The sequence below is a fragment of the Phacochoerus africanus genome, chromosome 11, assembly GCF_016906955.1.
Source record: "Phacochoerus africanus isolate WHEZ1 chromosome 11, ROS_Pafr_v1, whole genome shotgun sequence".
Classification (NCBI taxonomy): Eukaryota; Metazoa; Chordata; class Mammalia; order Artiodactyla; family Suidae; genus Phacochoerus; species Phacochoerus africanus.
In genome coordinates, this window is record NC_062554.1 from 96,836,113 (window position 1) to 96,859,428 (window position 23,316).

At 35.5% G+C, this 23,316-nt stretch overlaps 1 protein-coding gene across 1 annotated transcript in view; it reads left to right on the plus strand.

Moving 5' to 3' along the window:
* PCLO (piccolo presynaptic cytomatrix protein) overlaps positions 1-23,316 on the plus strand; it is a 400,569-nt gene that overhangs the window by 280,153 nt on the left and 97,100 nt on the right. Inside the window, 1 exon segment of the mRNA XM_047753722.1 lies at positions 1,668-1,793. Coding sequence (XP_047609678.1) covers positions 1,668-1,793 — 126 coding nt within the window.

Consider the following 23,316-nt stretch of genomic DNA (forward strand, 5'->3'; position numbering starts at 1 on the left):
AAGTCTTTTTCCTGGAGGCTGAGAATCTCCTCATGGCTTAGCTGTTTTTCTGGGGTTTTTCCTTTCTCCCTCATCTGAGTTATAGTTCTCTGCCTTTTTATTTTTATAGGTTTTTGGTGTGATGACCTTCTTACAGGTAATAGAGTTGTAACCTCTCTTACTTCTGATGTCTGCCCCCCTGTGGCTGAGGTCAGTATGGGGGCTTGGTGTAGGCTTCCTGATGGGAGGTGCTGATGCCTGCCCCCTGGTAGGAGGAGACATTCTAATCCCTGTGGTGGGTGGGGCTAAGTCTCTGGATGGGATTAGAGGCAGCTGTATGCCTGAGGGGTCTTTAGGTAGCCTGTTTACTGAGGGGTGGGGCTGTGATCCCACCTGGGTTGTTGTTTGCCCTGGGGTTTCTCAGTGGCTGGCTGACGGGTGGGGCCAGGTTTTCCCAAAATGGCCACCTCCAGAGAAAGGCACTGCTGCTGAATATTCCCTAGAGCTTTGCCTTCCATGTCCTTCCCTCACAACAAGCCACATTCACCCCTGTTTTCCCAGGATGTCCTCCAAGAACTGCAGCCAGGTTTGACCCAGATTCCCTTGGAGACTTTGCTTTGCCCTGGTACCCAGTGCACGTGAAACCTGTGTGCGCCTTTTAAGAATGGGGTCTCTGTTTCCCCCAGTCCCGTGGAGCTCTTGTGCACAAGCCCCAGTGGCCTTCAATGCCAGATGCTCCAGGGCTCTTTCTCCCTGTGGCAGATCCCCACACATGAGAGTTTGATGTGTGGCTCAGAACTCTTACTCCTGTAGGTGAGTGTCTATGAACCAGTTAGTTTCCAGTCTGTGGAGCTTCCCACCCAGGAAGTATGGGGTTGTGAAATTGCCCGTCACCTCTTGATGTGGCCTCCTCTTTGTCTTCTAGAGTAGGATATCTTTTTTAAGGTTTCCAGTCCATTTTGGTGAAGTGTGCTCAGTCTTTAGTTGTGAATCTCAAATTAAATTTCTCATAATAATCATTCTCCATCTAATTTCCATGTGGCTAATTCCAAAAAATCTGTTCTGTGGAATAAGGAACTGTTTACTCAGTTGTTTTTCAATTAAGAATGCTTTTATTGTAACTGTGGTAAGTACCATGTTAATATACAAAAAAAATAGTTGATGAGTTAAAACTGAAAAGTGAACAATAATTCTTAAGTTGCATTCATGTTTCACTTTATCAGTTGCAATAATTTTTATGTTTGGATTATGTCTTAATTTATGATAACCATTACTACCTTTTTGTAAGTTAAATACTCCTCAGTTCCACAAATGAGTTGTATGCTCTGGAATTTCTTATACTGGGTACGTCCTCATATAAAATTTTTACAAAATATCTGATCAAAATGGACAAATATTTTGTCAATATAAATAGATGAATAAAGCCTTAATACATTCATGAATATGGCTGAAATAAAAAATAATTTGTTAATCATTATAGATTCTACCAAGATCTCAGAACGTTCTCTTTTATATTAACTATTATTGAAACCAGAATATTATTCTTTTATTATCAGCATCCAATTCCAATATTCATGCTGTATTTAACTTCTAGATACCAGAACCCATTTTTTGTGCACCTTATAACTTGTGATAACTGTTGTCCTTTCGTAAATTACTCTTAATAATTTGCTAATTTTTCAATGCAGGTAATGGATTAGGAATTAGAATTGTGGGTGGTAAAGAAATCCCTGGACACAGTGGAGAAATTGGAGCCTATATCGCCAAGATTCTACCTGGGGGAAGTGCCGAACAGACAGGGAAACTTGCAGAAGGTAAGAATAAGGATTTCAGAATCAATTAAAATGAATGTGCTCATATTACATATACCTTAATATGAAATTTTTCTCTTCTTTTACTGTCTAGGGAAATCTCTTCTTATGGTTAATTATGACTTTTTGGTATAGAAATATAAAAAAAAATTTGCCCACAACTATATTCATTTTATTTTCAATTGCATTGTCCTTTTGGCAGTTGGTTTGCTATGGGAATACCTTGTTTAAGAAACCGTAATTAGTCAAGATTTTTTCACTGAATAGGGCAATGTTATATTTAAAAAACACTTTGATTCAAAGGATCAGTGTTTCATAAACACCAAGAAAGGTTATATTGCAATCAGAGCCAGAGAAACATCAGATGATTCAGTACATGCTAACGTCAGGTCATCACACTGCAGATGATCCATGGGTCAAATCCACCTGCTGCAGCTTGTTTTTGTAAACATTGTGCTATTGGAACACAGCCAAGATTATTAATTTACATATTGAACACTATAATAGCAGCACTGCATTCCCAATGGAAATGTATGGTCTGCAAATCCTAAAATATATACTCTTTAACTGTATAGGAAAAAAATTTCCAACTCCCGTGCTAGGTATTATTCTGTTCACCTCATTACATCTAAGCATTTTAAAATAATGAACATTACAGACGTATCTAGTGGGCCATAAAATTATGTTTCAGTAAAATGTTATAGCTTAAGATACACAGTGATAATTTTCACCTGTTAATTAGATGATGTGGTCATTTGAGTTTTCCAAAACCTAACATAGATATAGTTTGTAAGTTTTCAGTCATACTGTTTATCACAAATAATTTTATCACAAAGCAGCCTCAACCTATCCTTTAATTTTTTATCCTAAATTAAATGCTTATTTAGAAAGAGTTTTTCTGTCATTTCATAATAAAATGTTGCCTCTTATTGTTTTAAACTTATGTTAAAATTACTCACTGCCATTGTCTTAAATTAAATATATTTGAATCTACCAAAAAAAATCTCTGAATATTTTGATAGACTATTAGAATAAACACATCTTAAGGCAATATTTGTTCATCACCATGTTTGCTGGAATCAGCTTGACCAGTTCACCTAGAGATGCTTTGTACATCTTGTCCCAAGTTCACGTTCAGTACCATCACTTTGATAGTTTGAATTGGCCGTGGTGACAGTATTTACAATGTAAAAATAGGCAAATGCTGTAAAACAGGCCTTTTTTTGTTCATTGATTTGCTTGTTGATTTTCAGAATGGAAATCACCAAATAGATAACTGAAAGTGTATTATTAAAATATTATAATGGTATTCATATAATAGTGAAAATTGGGAGAGCTAGCCATATAGCTAAATGAAGAAGACTATATGTATCAAGATTTAACAATAATAAGTGAACACTGGGTCTATATGAATTTTCTACATAAATGATTTTCTAATCCTCTCATGCCTAATGTACTCTTTTGGTACTGCAGTCTAGTTAAGATAAGGAAAGTGAGCCCCGTATGTAAGGATGGGAGTGATACGCTTGTTTTCAGATAGTGTACTTCAGACAGAAATGAATATTCTATTTTTATTTAAAGATAAAATTTGCAGTGGTTCCTGTGTGTGATATAGTTTGATAAAGATACTTGAAAATTTAAAGATAAAAGTTCATATACTTCTTTGTCTTTACACCATGATAATTGGTAAATGCTACAAATCCGGATGACTTCCAGTGAAGCACTCTGTGGTAAAGTGATGCTTTTTGCATTTGGTAGCTTTCATGGCCATTTTTAAGTTCACATACCTGTTGTGGCTCAGTGGGTTAAAAACCCGACATAGCTCCGTGAGGATGTGGATTCAGTCCTTGGCCTTGCTCACTTGGTTCAGTTGGTGAAAGATTGGCATTGCCACAAGTTGCAGCATAGGTCATAGATGCAGCTGGGATCTGGTGCTGCTGTGGCTGTGGCGGGCAGCTGTAGCTCTAATTCAACACCTAGCCTGGGAACTTACATTTGCTGCAGAGGCAGCCCTAAAAAAATTTTTTTAAACTTAAAAAGAGATATAATACAAACTGACAAAAGAAAATTGAAATGAATCAAATGAATCTAAAGTTATATTTGTGATTTTATAAATTCAGAGAATGCCACTAATATCCTCACCTTTTTTGAACTAATAGTTTTACAGTTTGTTTACTTGGTTTAAATGGGAAACCATTTAAAACTATGTACATGTAACTTAAGATTTTACTTTTATTAATAGCATTACTCACTGATTCTCCCAAAGATTTGCCAAGGTGTCAAGCCAGACTCTTCTATGTGTACAGATCCTCTGATTAGTCCAGTTTTTGTATAACCCATAGTTTGTTATTTATGATTTCTAGCTTTGCTTGATTTTCTCTTACAGTATGAACCTTTAATAAAACTCGTGGTAATATTTATCTCAGATGCATGATGCTATCTTGATTGTCAATATTTAGATCCTGTTTTTGAAACATTAGATATTCTAAGGAGTAATTTTTACATAATCATTTAGTTTCTCCTGTCCATAAGGCTATAGCTATGTTCTGTGCCACCAGGCTAGAATGATAAATGTTCATTCTTTTTTATGTCCAAAGAACTGACTGGAAAATTATCAGTCCAAATGAATATTCACAAGGAATCATTTTGTTCAGACCAGTATATTTTCTGGTTTTATTGTATGTGTGTATATATATATATATATATATATATATATATATATATATATATATACACACCCATATATATATATATATATGGGTTTTTGTCTATAGTTATGTGTTTCATTCATACATGATTTGCTTAGGGGAACACAGCCTCAAGCTGTAATAGATGATCAGAAAGTTTCAAAGCACTGGATTGGTTGAAACACAACTCTGATTTTTATGCCTGAGATGTGAGGTACACTAGAATAATACCAGTTGCTTAATCCCTGGAATGTGGTGGCTTTTTTAATTTTAAAAATTGTATTCATGAATGTGGGTTATTAAGAATTTGTTTATTGAAGGGAATAAAGTTAATCTCCCACAGTTTGAAGTTAATTCTCTCCTAAGGAAAAATTATACGTATATGTATAAATAGACAGATAAGTAAAGTATATTTGTGTTCATATTATTTAATTTCATCATTTGTGCTATGAATTCCAGGTAGGCATAGGAATTGATTTGCTCTCTTGTAGGTATTATCTTTGTGCATTTCTTTTTTTTTTTTTTTTGTCTTTTTGCTATTTATTGGGCCGCTCCCGTGGCATATGGAGGTTCCCAGGCTAGGGGTCGAATCGGAGCCGTAGCCACTGGCCTACGCCAGAGCCACAGCAACGCAGGATCCGAGCCGCGTCTGCGACCTACACCACAGCTCACGGCAACACCGGGTCGTTAACCCACTGAGCAATGGCAGGGACCGAACCCGCAACCTCATGGTTCCTAGTCGGATTCGTTAACCACTGCGCCACGACGGGAACTCCTGCATTTCTGAATGTAAAGGTATACAGACTGAGCCTTTATGGTTCAAAATTATCTTCTAGCTGATTTAAAACATGAATGACGATTGACAAAGAATTCTTAGATTGTGCTTTTTACCACTCCACATTACAGTGTGATTGTTCATTAACAGTTTGACTGTGTCTAGTATTTTTCCTAAATTTGGTCATTTTTCCTACAATAACCTTTTCAGACTCATGGTCTGACATGTTAACACTTTTATTGTACTCAAAGACATGAACTCTGTGTTGATTTTGGGAGAGCAAGAGAATTTTCTAATTTCCTCCAGTTTTATTCTCAAAACTTATGCATTTAAAGCCTATTTGTCAATGATGTAGGTCTTTTGATGCTCATAAGCCAAGTGGTATTCTGAAAGTACTCACTTACATAGCTATCATTAAATGGAGGAGAAAAAATGTCCCCAGTATACTTCCTGAATCACTACTCTGCTTATTTATTGGAAGATTTTGATTGAACATCTTTTTGAAAAATCTTTCTGACAAGGTCATTTATCTTGTTAAATAATGTGAGAGAGTTTTATGTTTCAGAATACTGAGAAATAGCTGTAATTTTCATTGAAAAATCATTAGGCTGTATTCAATAAATTAACTTTAAAATTCTCCTAATATTAGCTTGTGTGCCATCCACTAAAATAAAAAATGCATGTAGAGAGAGTTATATTAACTAAAATTTCCTGAATCAATCTTTCAGTTTTACAACATTCTGTAATAGTTTTGTGAAAGAACTCTGGCAATCAGGTTCTTGAGGGTTTTCATCTTTCAAAATCTTAAAATTCATTTGGCAGGGATATTTAGTAAACATTCTTAAACAGGTACTGGACAGAAGATGATCTTTTACTACCTATTAATCTTCTTTTTAATGCCTAAGGGCAGTCTTTGTTCTGTTGAGAAAAAGAAGACAAAAGATCTGGGGGATTAAATTACAAATCTAATGAAGTTTCTTGAGTGCCAGTTCTTGCTATTTGCTTCAAGATTAAAATGTTAACAGTTTTAGACCAACAGTATCAGAGCTGTGAAATCCTGAGCAATATGAGGGTTTGAAATAGTGTATAAAATTTTCTCATTTTGGTCTTTAATGTTGTTATTTTTGTTTGAACTGATTTGAGCATCTAAAAGTACACTCAAATATATGGATTTTGAATATATATTTAAGCTTGCCAATTCCCTTTTAAATTGCTATCATTAGGAGTTCCCTGGTGGCTTGGTGGGTTAAGGACCTGGTGTTGTCATTGCTGTGGCTGTGGTTATTCTTGTGGTATGTGTTTGATCCCTGGCCCAGGAACTTCACATGCACTGGGCACAGCAAAAAACAAACAAACAAACAAAAAAAACACAAAAACTCTCCTTAGATGACTATAAATCTTATTTATTAAATATCAATACAAAGTTCAGTATAATTAATGTCTTAATAGCCTCAAAAAAACTAGATGCTTCCTCTGTAATAAACTTCTTTTCTCTAGGCTATTTTACTTCCATGTCATAATACTTTTAAGAAGTTTCGAACTCAGAGCATGTTTTAAAAGTAACACTCTCTTTCAAAATAACTCTTTACATATTCTTCTCAGCTCAGGGTTCTAACCATCTCCAAATCTGGGGAGTCAGTAATACAGTTGTCAATATCTCCTATAAAGACCAGTTCCTGTTCTTTGTGTTCCGTACAATTTGTGTCTGTATCTCTCATGTCCCTTAACTCTGAGTTTTCTTTCTTCTGAGTACTCAGCACTCAACACAAGTGCCAAATAAAACAACATTCAAACAACATCTGTAAAAATGAATGATCAAAAGAATTAATTTTTAAGAATTCCCTTATGGCAGTTCTTGAAAGGGTCTGGTGTTGTCACTGCAGCAGCTTGGGTCACTGCTGTGGCACAGATCCGATCCCTGGCCAGAGAACTTCCACATGCCTCAGGCACAGCCAGAAAAACAAAAGAGCTCCTTTTTAGTTACAAAAGTTGGTACTTATTAAGATATTAGTCCTGGAGTCCTGTTGTATCTCAGCAGTAACAAACCTGACTAGAATCCATGAGGATGCAGGTTCAATCCCTGGCCTCGCTCAGTGGGTAAACGATCCAGCGTTGCTGTGAGCTGTGGTGTAGGACACAGACACGGCTTGGTTCCCACATTGCAGTGGCTGTGGCGTAGCCCGGAACCTACAGCTCCAATTCGACCCCTAGCCTGGGAACTTCCATATGCAGCAGGTGCGGCCCTCGAATAAATTTTTTTCAAAAGATATTACTCCATACAGTGTTGTGTGAAGCAAATAAAATATTACATGTAGTCATATTCTACTGTTTGTAAGGGGGAAAATGTACACTTAAAGCAGCAGTGATATTCGGTAATATGATTTTTGATTCTCTCTTTGGAAAAGATGCAAAATAGAAATTTTCCCCCATGCGGACATGTTCTTACAACTCTGTGCTCATCAATTTATATAAATTTACCCTTTATTTTCCTTTAGATTTTCTTTGTTTGAATTTAAATTCAGATCTCTGGAGTCCGGGTTGGGGATTGAATTGTTTGTGATCCGAGAGGAACCTCTTCAATCTGGAAAATGCAGCACTCTCTCCCTGTGCAGTGACAGTAAGAGAGGGGATTTTTCTCTGTGGAGTCTTCTCCAACCCAGAATCGCCCAATCATTGTATTGGCTCTGTAGCTGAGAAGGGGTAAAGGGCACAAAACGATTGAGTTTTAAATTAGAAGCTAAAATCTGAACTCAGAGTAGCAGGTACTGCATGGGAGTGTTTGCTGCCTGATACGTCTGATTCATTTGCACTTAAAACGGTGAGTGGGGTTTGTTCTCAGTCTGAAAATTTTACTGGAGTAACTCAGTGGTTGAATTTCTCTGTTACATGGTAACCACAGAAAGTCAGGGTTTGATGTCTACTAATTCCTTGGAAGTGAATGTGATTTTTTTTCCCAAAACAGTGTATAAAAAGACATCCATTACAAATTCTTTATAATAATGATAACCTGTAGACAACTTGAATAACTCTCAAAAGAGGAACACTTAAGTAAGTGTAATCAATAATGGTTAATAACAGATAATATCAGAAAAAGAATGTGTGTATATATATATGTATACATGAATGTAATGAATGTATATATAAATGTATGACTGTCATTTTGCTGTACAGCAGAAATTGACACAACATTGTAAATTAACTGTAATTTTTGAAAAAAGAAAGTGAAAGTGATTTTTCCTTCGTCTGAGCCCCCTCCACAATCCAGAAAATTGCCTTCAAAGATTTGCATTATAAAGTTTCTCATCTGTTGGGATGCCCAGTTCACAACCCACATCTCCTGTTCTGCCTCCCCCGTTGGGAATGGAGCAGGGGAACGGGGATGCTTCTCAGCGCTCATGGTTTGATATGTGCAATTTATCACTTAAATGGGCACTGACCTGTAAGCTTCATTACAAACGTTTGCGTGGTGGGAGGAAAAATGTTGAGAATAATAAGGCCAGCAGCCGTGTACTCACTGTGCTATTTTGAGTCTTCACATTTTTGCTTATTTGTTTTATTTATTTTAGGAAAGACGGGCACCTATTAATCAGTTAAAGCTTCCTGTTACCTCTCCTCTCCCAAACCTCTTACTAGCCCAGATTAAACCACCAGACTTAATTTGAGGTTATGTTTTTACTTACTTTTCTTTATAGTTTTATGTATGTATTCACAAACTATATAAAAATTCATATTGCTTGTTTATGAAATTTTACATAAATTATATCTTACTGTACATGTATTTTTGCCACTTTATTTAATCCCAGAGTTTATGAGATTTGTCTAAAGTGGTACATGTAGTTCCCATTATTTATTTTAACTGTAGGGCAGAATTCTATTATTGCATTTTTCTACTACAGTTTAAACCTTGTCTTTTGAGGTTTATTTTTTATTTAGGTTATTTATGAGTTGTTTATACTGTTTCAAAGAATGCTATAATGAATTTTTTGAAGTAGTCTCCTTGTTCATGAGTTTCCTCTATTCCTCTATAATACAAGTTAAATTTCTGTGCTATAATGACTATCTTGTTAAATAATGTAGCAAAGTGTGTGGTTTCTTCAACAATAGTTGATTTTCCCAAATTGCTGTCCAAAGTATCATACAATTTTTACATTCATCAGTAGTAAAGTAATGTTCATGTTCCTTTATAACCTTGTTCCTCTTTCTCTAAATTTTCTTTTTCAAATATAGTATGACATGATATCCCACTGTTTTCTTTGTTTACCTTACTTTTCAATAATGTTAAATATGATAATATTTCATTAATCTTGTTAGTTCTTGGGTTTTTCTCATCTGTGACTTGCCTGTTCTTTTGCTTATTCTTTAATTGGATTGTTTGTGTATTTTAAATTGAATTTTAGAGAATCTTTATATATTCTGGATATAATCATTTGTCAAGTATGTAGGCTGTAAATACCTTACACCGCTTCTCCCAGAATTTAGCTTTATTTAGCATCTTTTTTTTTTTTCCAAAAGTTGAAATTTTAACATAGCTTATTTTGGTTCTATTAAGTTTTACAAATGTTCTGTATTGTTTAGGACATTCTCCTTCCCTGAAAATTTAAAATATTAGCCTAAATTTTCGTCTAAAAATTGTAAACTAGTACTCTTTATGTAATATCCTTATAGGCATAGAATTGAGTTGTTTAATCTATCTGTGGTCAGAGTAGAACTTTTAGTATCTTTCCCCTATCAGTATGGATAATCACTTGCCTGTGTACTGTTCATTACTCCCACTGATCTACACTGCCCCATCTGTCGTATATTGATTTTCTTTTTATACATGTGTGGATCTTTCATAAGATCTTTGTTGAATCTACTGGTCTGTTTATCTATCACTACATAAATGACACATTGTTTTAATTATATCTTTATTTTTAAGTCCTGACATATGCTAGGTAATCTACTGGATTGCTGTTCTTCAAAACCTTGTTGGGACAATTCTTGACCTTTGATCTTGTATAGACATTCTAGAACCAACTTGTCAATTTTAAGGAAAATCTCTGTTAAAATTTCATCATGATTATATTGAAAGTATAGATTAACTTGGAAAAATATATATATTTTTAAATTGAGTCTTATCTATTTGTCGTAGTGCTAGATCTTTGTTCTGCTTTAATCATTATATTCTGAATCAATATAAAAAGTAAGTTAGGACATTAAAAAAACTTACATAGCAATTATTAAACTTAACAAGTTTTGTCATTTTATATCAACTTATCAAAATATTATAGCTACAGAAAAGAACGAATAGAAAATAAACTACTCAAATAGTATGTAAATAAATGTAAATAAAGTAAAAGTTTGAGAAATACAATTGGCCAAATCTGATCCTTTATGTGCACATCATTGCTTCTAAGCTTACCACTGGATTTCTTGAACTTATTCCTCAACTTGTTATTTTTCCTCTGGTATTTTGTATCATAAGATTATAATTGTGAAATACATTATCTGCATGATGATTTTCAAATTTCAACAAACTTCCGGGAGTTTCTGTCATGGCTCAGTGGTTAACAAACCCACCTAGCATCCACGAGGACGCAGGTTGGATCCCTGGCCTCGCTCAGTGGGTTAAGGATCCGGCATTGCCACGAGCTGTGGTGTAGGTTGCAGGCGCAGCTCAGATCCAGAGTTGTTGTGGCTGTGGCATAGGCCCGCTGCTATAGTTCTGATTGGACCCCTAGCCTAGGAACCTCCATATGCCACAGGTGTGGCCCTAAAGACAATAATAATAATAATAATAAGTTTTTCCAAAGAGAACAGTGAGTCTGTAAACTAAACCCCTTTTAGCCATTGAACCCAAAACAATTATTTGTTTATATTGATGATAAGTTTTCCAACTGAAAATTAATTAAAGTATTTTGAAGATAACTTGTATCTTTATTATTGAAAATAAAATCAAATTTTTGGAGAATTTTGGGAAAGTTGTTTAGAACTAACGTGTATAGGGTTAATATCTGAATGTAGTTTTAAGAAACTTCTTCATGATCATTAGGACAGAGACTAGGAGAGCAAAAGCTGAAACCAGTGATATCCAGTGTTTGCTTGTGGATTTAACTAGAGCTATACGGAAAATTAGCTTCTCCTAGGAAATGAGTTTCTCTTAGTTCATCCATAAGCTATTCTGTGGCATAAATTCTAATTCATGGGTATTTCCAAAATCTTAATTTCTAGTTTTTTCTTTATAGGGGATATTAATCCTGCTAGCTAGCTCTTCCTAAAGATGAACTGACAGCGTTTCTGGCAAGAAAATGCTTTTAGATTTATGGTTGAGAACCAGTGATTGAAGTGGAGGTGAGGTTAGCTGTTTTCGGTGTGGCAGTTTTGATTTTAGAAGTTGGCCTCTGGATTCTCTGTTATGAGGAAGTCTGTGGTAGAAGAACTAATTCCAATAGCATTACTAGAGAACACGCTCCTGTGTTACTTAAAGGAGAATGTTCCTAGGCAAACAAGTCTCTATTTCTGCTTATGCTCTTTTGGCATATGTTACAGATGGCATGGCACTCATCAAGGTTGGAGACCAAGAAACACACCACACAGATGAGTGAGCTTCCTTGTTCTTGTTCCAGGGAGATTACCAGGTACGGATTAGTCATTAGCATGAGATTTCCCAAACTTCCTACTGGAGAGTATATCAGGTACACATGGCACCCGGTCACATTTCCTGCTGATACAAAGATTTTCTTATAAATATTTAGGAACCTGTCTTCTGGAAGAAAAAATGTAAATTGTGTGTACCTGGATTGGTAGGTTGTAGTGTATTATTTTTAAGATGCAGTGATATTGTACACCTTGTCTGGACCTTAATGATTAGCTGTATTGCCAGGACAAAGAAAGCCGTTTCTCTTTTTTATCAATTTATTTTAAAATTCATCAGAGGAGATTATGTTTGAGTCTTAATATTTCTGATGGGGCCATCAGAAAAACGAAATAATTGCCGTTTTCACATTTTTTTTAGTATGTATAATACTCCGTATCCTACTTTGATTGCCATTATCAACAAGAGTGGTATACCTTGAAATATATATGTATGTTCGAATGATACTGCTTTATGGTAAACAGTTGTTTCTGTTTGTGAATTTTTGGGTTTGTCTAATCATTATGTCATAATAGACTACATTTTGTTTTTGTATGAACTTGGAGTGGTTATTTTGGAAATAAAGAGGCTGAGCTTTCTGTAATAACTATACCAAATCTTCCAACAGCCAGTGCTTTAGCACCTTCAATCTGTAAAGAATGTTTTTTAGAGTCAGATACATCAGGATTTAGACTGAGCTATGGTACTTACTGCCTGGATAAGTAGTTTAATTTTTAGTACCTTGGTATTCTCAGTTGGGAAATTGGAATGCTAATAGTGGCTGCAAAATTGTTATCAGATTTAGAAATATATCAGAAATATTTATTATAGTGTTCAGCATAGTGTATTGCACAAGTGGTGAAAGTATGACACTTAATTTGGAGATCTTTCATGGTGAGAAAGTGTTAGCTATTTAAGCTTGAACTCCATGGCCCCTCTATCTGTACATGTGTAGATAATTGACCACAGTCACATCTCAGCTCTGAACTGCAGGGATTTAGAATACTTCTAATGGAAAAAGCATAGACTTGAAGTCAGAAGCCATCTTCATGACTTTAGGCAAGTTGTTTATGTTCTCTGAGTCTCCTTTTATCGCATCTGCACAAGTTGAGATTTCAATTAGGAATTTGCAAGATCTATCTCATGGGGTTAACTGTGAGTATGAAATGAGCTGATGTATTTTTCATGCTTAGTCAGCTGTAAAGAACTAGACTAGCTATAGAAGCTATTTTGTTAAGGATAGACCAAATTATTTTCTTAGATGACAGTTAATCTTACCAAGTTTAGGCTTCCTGTAAGGAAGCCTTAATCTGCTTGTTATTTGCTGTCATGGAATATCATTTTATGTATCAGGCCTGAATAATTTTTTTAATTTAATGTCCAAAGTGATTAAGCCAAGCCTTATGTAATAAATCCCCTCCTAAGTTTAAAAACATAGTTTTGGCTAATAATTTTTAAAAATATTAAGACATCTTAGTTTTTCTTCTTTTCAGCAATATGTTAATCTCACCTGATTAAAGTCTATGGACATACATACAGTGAATATCTGTTTATGTAATTTTCATGGTCTGTTAGTCACTGAAAGCATATCTTGTTAGTGGACAGAATTGTGGTGTAGGTGTTAGATGTTAGGTCTCTGGTTCCCAGTGTGTAGACAATTCTTTCTCATTAACTACTTTTGTGTGACTATTCACAAATCACAGAAACTCTCTGAGTCTTTAGCATTCAGTGTAAAGTCTCTTCCATAAGACCCTTCTATAAAGCATACTTATGAGATGCTTTTTCTGTGGAAGAGATGTGGGAGAGAGATTGAAGCCTGGAAAGAATCATATAGTCAAAGGTTTAAAAAGAGGAAGCAAGAGTTCCCATTGTGGCTCAGTGGGTTAAGAACCCAACTAGTATCCATGAGGATGCAGGTTCGATCTCTGACTTCGCTCAGTGAGTTAAAGAATCTGGCATTGCTGTGAGTTGCAGTGTAGGTCACAGACATGGCTCGGATCCCATATCGCTGTGGCTGTGGCAATAGGACTGCAGTTTCAGCTCCCATGTGACCCTAGCCTGGGAACTTCTACATGCCACAGGTGCAGCCCTGAAAAAATAAAAAATAAAATAAAAAGAGGAAGCAAAATGTGTGCCAAGGGAGTTGGATATGTTACTTAAGATAGAATTGCAAGCAACAGAGTTAAGAATGTGAGAATAATTACATGGGACGAAAGAAGGAATGTGAGCCAAATGGATAAATCATGACACCTGAGTCTCAGGACTCCTTCCTCACTTGTACATGCCCCTTACAAGGCTCCAGGAAGTTAGAAACATGTATGATGTTTGTGGCATTTGTCATCTTTTTAACATTTGTGATTTGTTGTGATTTCTTTTGCCCTTTTAACAAACGTTCACTTGTATTAATTTTGTATCCATAATTTTCTCTTTTTTTCCTAAGATTGCAAAAGCATTAGGCCTTGCAATACTTGAATGCATCCCTGCATGAGATGTTGTTTCTTACTGGGGGAGAACACTGAGCTACTTTCTGCAGAATTGTGTGTAGTAGTATGGGTATGCAGTTGTAATACATAGACAACATTGATTGAGGTGATAAGAAGGGAGTTCAGAGAGAAGGTTGTGAAGGAGTAGAGCTGAGAATATTAGGAATATTGGAAATATTGAAGTATGCAAATAGATGAGAACACTTATTCAGTAACTGCAGGTATGTGCTAGAATAATGTGGAATGACATAATTCTACACTGGTTTCAAGGTGCCTACAGCCTAAAAAAACAGTGAACAGAGGATATTTATTGCGGAGGAAAAGTATGACCAGGGTTTGAATGAAGAGAAATATAAAATAAATCTGAAGAACTAGTAGAAAGGTTTCTTTAAGGAAATAAAACCCATTTATTTATTTAACGACTTTTTTTGGCAATGTGTATGTTCTAGTTTCAATAAGAGAAATAGAGACGTGCAGAATACACTGGTTGATTCTGCGTGCTTCTGTTAAAACCAGCACTAAGCAGGGCTTACGGACAGGCCTCCTTCTATCCCAAAGAATTCCAAGTAGCTTTCAGGTAATGTCTAAGAACAGATTGTAAGCTTCTGAGGGCAAAGAACTTTCCAGGAACTGAAATAGATCTTTTTAGGCTTTTATCTATTTCATTCATTAATTTTTAAGTAGTTCATATTTTATTTATTTATAGCAATGAATTACTACTGTATTCCAGATATAGTGATGAGTGCTGAAGCAGAATATTCTGTGGGAATGCAGATTTTCACATCAGCCTTCAACAAATTTAGACCAAAGTTTTTTCATGTAGATATTCTAAGTTACACTGAGAATGGTAGAAGAAAATAAAATTGCTTTTATTTTCTTTTATGCTGCTTTTCTTTTCCTTTGCTGTAGATCCCCATCTCTGTCAGATATTGTGCTTGAGTTTTCTGATTGCTAGCATGTATGTGTGTGTGTGTGTGTGTGTGTGTGTGTGTGTGTGTGTGTGTGTAATGTAGTGTGTATATACATCAATATATTAATACATGCTCTATAGGGCAATCCCTCTTGGTCCTGTGGGATATAAATGAAAAAAAAATGGACCATACATTTTAATAGGAAGTAATAAGCCTATTTATAAATATCACAAAATAAGTGGTAATAAGTGCTAAGGGGAAAAATGTAACAAGGAGGGTAGATATGCCATATAAAGGGGCGGGGTTGCAATTTTAGATGGGATAGTTAGGGAAGGCCTCACCAGGAAGGCAAAAATTGAGTAAAGTCCCCAAGAAGAAGGAATGAGCCAGGAGTTATTGGTATTAGAGGAAGAAGAATCAAAAGGGGTAAGGCCAGAAAAAGACCCTGTCTGGTGTGTGCTAGGAGACCAGCGTGTCTGGATCTGAGTGAGCGTGTGAGAGAGAGGAGAGCAGGACTTTCAGTCAGAGAAGTTATGGAGGCAACAGAATAAAAAATTTAACAGAGGTAGAATCTTGTAGGTCACTTTACAGCGTTCAGCTTCTGTTTAGGTGAGATGAGAGGTCACCAGAGCTGACACAATCTGAATGATATTTAAATAAAATCATCATTCTGATGGCTCTAAGGGGAACAGTTTGAAGAAGTAAAAAAGTCAAAAGGAGAGCAGTTAGGCAGCTCTAGAAATAATTCAGGCCTGAGATGTGGCTGCTCAGATCAAAGTGGGAATAGGGTATATGGAGATAAATGATATTATATCATGTGTCTATAAATACTAATACAACATGCATATTAAGTTTCAGCTCAATGAACATGGCCTCAATATGTTTATTCATTTGTTCCCATATGTAGTATTCAAATTTAGTAGAACAAAACAAAAGGCACCCCACCATTTTTTAAAAAAACAAATTCCCTTCATGATATAACAAACCTGTTTTTTTTCAGCCACACCTGCAGCACATGGAGGTTTCCAGGCTAGGGAGTCTTATGCCACAGCCACAGCAACACTGGATCTGAGCCACATCTATGACCTAAGCCATGGCTTGCAGCAATGCTGGATCCTTAACCCACTGAGGGAAGCCAGGGGTTAAACCCACATCCTCACAGACACTACGTTGGGTTCTTAACACACTGAACTATAAATATCTTTTATACCTATCATTTGTAATTTGCATCTCACCAAGAGCTACCATTTTTACTTTTTATGATGAAAAATCACTCTGCCATACCTCTTTATATAGGAAAATTATGTGTCTTGTTAGTATCATCTTAAGTATTTGGGAGGCACAAAAATGAATAAAATTTCAATATTTTATAGTGCTTAGACAGTTTGCATTAATGAATTATGAAACAATGGATGTAAATATTACATTGATTTGACTAACTGACTCTCAGCAGTCCCATTTTTTCCTCATGATAGTATTTTCTAAAAATCATGTTAAGTGTAAAAATGCACAATCAGTTGCTTTTTGTTTTTTTGGTTTTTTTGTTTTGTTTTTTTCCTATTTTTTTTCCCCTCTGTACAGCATGGGGATCAAGTTATTCTTACATGTATACATTATTTTCCCCCACCCTTTGTTCTGTCGCAATATGAGTATCTAGACATAGTTTTCAATGCTACTCAGCAGAATCTCCTTGTAAATCTATTCCAAGTTGTATCTGATAACCGTAAGCTCCCAATCTCTCCCACTCCCTCCCTCTCCTGTCCAGCAGCCACAAGTCTATTTTCCAAGTCCATGATTTTCTTTTCTGTGGAGATGTTCATTTGTGCTGGATATTAGATTCCAGTTATAAGTGATATCATATGGTATTTGTCTTTCTCTTTCTGGCTCATTTCACTCAGTATGAGAGTCTCTAGTTCCATCCATGTTGCTGCAAATGGCATTATTTTGTTCTTTTTATGGTTGAGTTGTATTCCATTGCGTATATATACCACGTCTTCCTAATCCAATCATCTGTCAGTGGACATTTGGTTTGTTTCTGTCTTGGCTATTGTGAATAGAGCTGCAATGAACATGTGGGTGCATGTGTCTCTTTTAAGTAGAGTTTGTCTGGATATATGCCCAAGAGTGGGATTGTGGGGTCATATGGAAGTTCTATGTATAGATTTCTAAGGTATCTCCAAACTTCTCCATAGTGGCTCTACCAGTTTACATTCCCACCAACAGTGCAGGAGGGTTCCCTTTTCCCCACACCCCCTCCAGCACTTGTTATTTGCAGACTTATTAATGATGGCCATTCTGACTGGTGTGAGGTGGTATCTCATGGTAGTTTTGATTTGCATTTCTCTTATAATCAGCGATGTTGAGCATTTTTTCATGTGTTTGCTGGCCATCTGTATATCATCCTTGGAGAAATATCTATTCAGGTCTTTTGCCCATTTTTCCATTGATTGATTGGCTTTTTTGCTGTTGAGTTGTATAAATTGCTTATATATTCTAGAGATTAAGCCCTTGTCCATTGCATCATTTGAAACTATTTTCTCCCATTCTGTAAGTTGTCTTTTTGATCAGTTGCTTTTTGAATTCCTATCTTCTTAATCAGTCTCCTGATTTCCAGTTCTCTGCCTTCATTCATTCATTCAACAAACATATGTACTATGGATATAGAAATTCACAGGACTGCCAGCCATAGAGACAGTTACACCTGTGAATAATTTAAAATATAATGTGTTGGAATTCCACTGTGGCTCAATGGAAATGAACCCAACTAGTATCCATGAGGATGAGGGTTTGATCCCTGGCCTTGCTCAGTGGGTTAAGGACCCACCATTGCCGTGAGCTGAGGTGTATGTTGCAGACACGCCTTGGATCTGGTGTTGCTGTGGCTGTGGCGTAGGCTGGCAGCTGCAGCTACGATTTGACCCATGGCCTGGGAACCTCCATGGGCTGCATCTGCGGCCCTAAAAAAAGTAAATAAATAAATAAAGTACAGCGTGCTGAGTGTAACAATAGAAGTATGTACAAGAGAAAATGGGAAAGAGTTGATATTAACCTTCAACGTGCAGAATAATATTAAAATGACCGTTCGATTATAATAAACCTTCCCTCTTATGTTATATATTATCTAATGAATTAATCTTGAATTCACCATGACCTACCGGGCCTTTTATAACTTAATGCCATCCTGTTCAAACTCATCTTCACCTAGCCCCACTCCCATTGCATAGCTAAAGATTGGAGTCACAGTCTGATTTACCTTCTGTGAGCATCTGTCCATGATATGCCTACTTTTTTGTAGGAGAAATCATGACAGAAATTGTAACTGATGGATGGCTGTGACCCAGAATCTAGTCCTCCCTTTGGCACACACTCACTAAATATTTGTGGACTTGATGTGGTTGGTTTTATCATAATTAGGTGAATTTTTTATATTGATCATACAGATCTATCTCAGATATTAGCTACAAAAGTAGACGGAATTTTATAATTCTATATTGTTTGTGTTTTAAATAGAGATGAAACTTAGAATACCAATATTCTTAAACTTAGACGAGGAATCAGGAGACCTGGCTTTTTGAACAGCCACTGAGAATGATTTCTAAAACTTAGATTTCAGATCCATAAAAATAGTAGTAGTTACATTTACCCTACCTGTTTTACTGAATTGTTGTAAAGATAAAATGAAAAAGTGGTGAAAATAACTTTAAAAAAAAAAAAGTGTCCATATTTGTGCCAGTAATACAAGTGAAATAAGTCTAATTTTATTCCCTTTTACCAAAAAGACTTGTAATATTCAGATTATATACATATGAAAGTTTTTCATAATTCATGTAGAATAAATGGTCATAAATTTTGTGGTTGTAATTGTGTTTAATTTTGAATTGGGGAAATTTTATTTGTGAATTTTAGAGAACTGGAGGAAAAAATAGTTGAGTTTTATTCTCTATCATGCAGCAGATATTGCTGTTAAACCATTGTCTTCTTAGACAATTCTGGTTAATTAATGGAAAAAATTATTATAGTATGTTATATACAGTTTATAACAGAGAAATTACGTTGTTTACTAAAAGCGATTGAGAATTTTTGAATAGAATTCCACCATCAAATGACATTTGTTATGTATTGAACATCTATCAAGCCAAAATATATTATTTAGTAATTCTTCTTTGTGATTAAATAAAAGAATATTGGCACTTCTTGTGAAATAACCTAACACATAAATCATTTTTTTTAGGATTCACTCAGGGTGATTAAGTGGCTATTGATATTTTATTGTTTGAAATGGCTTCTCTTTTATTGATATCCTTTGCTTCTTCAAATAATGGAAGATATAGGTATTAAAAGTTTACTCATTTAGATTTCATTATACCATTCATAATAATTATATAGTGTCTTTGGCTCAAGATAAACAAAATATAAAAATATTTTTATGCACAGAAATTGACCATTTATAATATTTCTAATGATGAGAACTTATGTTATGGTGTGAGATGCCATCTCAGTGTGCTTTTTATTTGTGTCACCCCGATGATTAGTGACATTGAGCAAGGAATGCTTCCTACATTATTTTCCCTTCCAGCAGTGCTCAGCAAAATTTCCCGTCAGTGGGCCTATAGAAATGTGATACTGGTTTCTTTTCTGGGAGTGGAGTGGAGAAAAGAGATGAGAAAATCAGCTTTTTTTCATTCCTAATGGTCATTGTTTACTCCCATAAAATTATATATCCCACAACTTTCTCTTTGTTCAGTAAGATCTTTGATTTTTACAGGCTCAAATCCTCAAGTAATATTGTCCTATAGATAATACAGTTTCTAAATTATCTTTATTGTAATAATTAAAATGCCGTTAATATATGTGTTCTTTGTGCTGGGTTTTATGTATTTAAATATTGTTTATATTCAGATGGGCTACAATGTAGGTTTAGTTGGCATAAGTTGAATGAGTTATCCTATTTACTGATACTAACATTGGCCTGAGAGACATTTAAATGGAGTTTGTATTTCTGAATTACCATTAACTAACTGCGTGATGTTCAGAGTCAGGCCACCTCATGTTTCTCTTCTCTAATATCTTTCACAAAGAATCACAACTAGCATATCTACGAAGACCCTGCCTCTTCCAAAATGAGTCTCTGGAATAGTTATGATATGTTTTTATAAGACATTTCATTCATGTAATATTCCTTCAATGACTTTTTTATTATTGACTATTAATGCTTCAAAATATGTGATAATCTCTTTTCTTTACAAATTTTTTTTTACAAATGGAGCTAAATCTTCTTTACACCTGTATATGTAGAAGTCCTTAATTCTAAATACTTTCAGTATATTCAGACCTAGAAAAAAAAAAGTGTGGGTAAGCTTAGACAGTTCAACAGTAGTCTTTGATATTTCCTAAGATTTTAGATTCAAAGTGTTGTGATAATTTTGTAATATGTAAATTAATTTCATGTGAGAATTTATAGTTGCCAGCCATACTTTGCTGATTTTTAAAATGTTTCAGGTGCATAATATGATAGTTCAGCATCTTTGTACACTGCAGTGTGATCACTGCCACAAGTCTAGTTACTGTCCATCACCACACAGTTGACTCCCTCCACCCTTTTCACCCACCTGCCACCCAACCCCCTTCTTTCTTGTGTTAACCACTAATCTGTGTTCAGTATCTATGAGTGTGTTTTGTTTCTTCTGTGGTTTTATTTTGCTTGTTCTTTTTTTTACTTGTACATATGAGTGAAACCATATAGTAATTATCATTCTCTTTCTGTTTCCCTTAGCATCATACCCTCAGTGTCCATTCATATTGTTGCAAATGGCGGGTCTTCAATGGCTTAACACTGTTCTATTGTAGATATAGGTATATACACACTGCACCTTCTTTATCTCTTCATTCATTGGTGGAAACAGGATGTTTCCATATCTTGGCTCTCATAAATAATGCTGCAGTGAACATAGGGGTACATATATCTTTTTGAATTAGTATTTTTAAATACCTGGAAGTGGAATTGCTAGATCATACAGTACCTACCTCTGTGCTTAATTTTTTGAGGAATCCCCATGCTGTTTTCCATAGTGGATGCACCAGTTTACTATTCTTTGCTGATTTAAATTGCTTGTTCTTTATAAAAGTATAAGTGACAGAAGCAGCATGGAAAGTGAACTGCTCAAGATCACAACCCAAATTAGTGATGATTTCAAATATAGAATTTAATTTCTCTAACTTTGAGCTATTTAAAAGTATATCCAAGCCATATAACATTTCTCTACGGAACTGTTGTCTATAGTCCTGCCCAAGGATGGAAATAGAGCATATTACCACAGCATATAATTTGACACTTTTTCCATTTATCTTAGGTTTGTGTCTGCTCAGTACAAAACACAAGCCAAAAAGTAGAAGATTACCCCAAACCTCCTATATATGAATGTTTAATACTACTGAAATTTGAAAGAATATGCATCTATAAAATTTGCATTTACAATTCTATTGAATTCTTTTATCTTTTGAAGAGAGGAAGTGGTGACATATCACATACTTTTAAAATGTATATTTTAAAGAAGTTTGGTGTTTTAGAGTGAAAGCAACTTTAAACGGTTTTAGCACTAGGTAATTTGTCTGCTGAGCAAGTAAATTTAAGCCAAATTTAGATTCAAAGAGCAGATGAGGTATTCCAACTCCTGAGCTATCCAATCTGGGAACAAATGGAGCAGTGCCTGGAGAGGATGCACTAGGTAGGGTAATGCCATGGGAGCCCTGGGAAGCCAAGCCCAGCCAGAAAGACCTGAACAACTGCTACTGAGAGCAGAGGAGGGAAATGTGAGGGAGGCAAAAGAGAAAAATCAGATGGCATGATTCCTGTGTTTGAAAGTTTTAGGACTTTATATATGGAAAGAAAATCTGTAGGAGAGGAAAATAATTTAAAATAATGTGGAAATTTCAAGATTCTAAAATACTTGTTAATTCATTCATATCCTCCTATAGCTTAAAAATTGCATTTTCATAAATTGCAGATAAGCAGTTGTTTGGTTTTTCATTCTGTCACAGTCTGAGTATCCTCCATATCATAGAGTGGAAATAAACTAAAACAGTCATCTTCAAGGAGATTCTCACTTGACCAAGACACAGATGGTGAATTAACCAACTTGCTGGAAGTCACATCAGCCAGTAAGCAACCAAACTAAATGTGAATACACTTTGATTATGAAGAAGAGGAAGTATCAACATTCAAGTATCAGCAGTGCTTTGGTTCATAAAAGACATTTCTGTGGTACATATACTCTTTATTGAGAAATGGACAGATTTTAATTTTCTAATACTAAATATCTCTTTCCCTCTCCCTCTCTCTCTTTCCCCCACCCCAACCTTCCTCCATTTCTCATTCATGAAAGAACCATTAGAATTATTGGTTAAGAGTTCCCACTGTGCCTCAGTGGATTAAGAACCCAACTAGTGTATGTGAGGATGTGAGTTGGCTTGGATCTAGCATTGCTACAGCTGTGACATAGGCCTGCAGCTGCAGCTCCAATTAGACCGCTGGCCCAGGAACTTCCATTACTGCAAATGCACCCCTAAAAATAAATAATAATAAAAAAATAATTATTGGGTAAAATCAGTAAACTATATATATTTTATGATGGTCTTTTTTAGCAATTCAGATGCCATTTTCTGCAAAATAAAATTCAGACTATCCTCCTTCCAGTATATCTCTAGAGACAGTGTCCTCATTAATGGAAATTGTTCATATGTCCTTACTCGAGTTGTGAGGTCATTTTAAACTCTTAATTTATTCAGATAGATCAGGGAAGTTTAGGGTTCCCTACAGTTGTCTAAGGGGCTTATGGAGTGAGAACTGGTATTTGATAAGGGGGAAAGCAGGCAGATGAAGTCTGCCTCAGTGAAAGTAGCTCAATTTTTATAAAGTTTGTGTACTGAGGATCTATTTTTTTTGTTTTTTTGGTCTTTTTGCTATTTCTTTGGGCCGCTCCCGAGGCATATGGAGGTTCCCAGGCTAGGGGTCAAATCGGAGCTGTAGCCACCGGCCTACGCCAGAGCCACAGCAACGC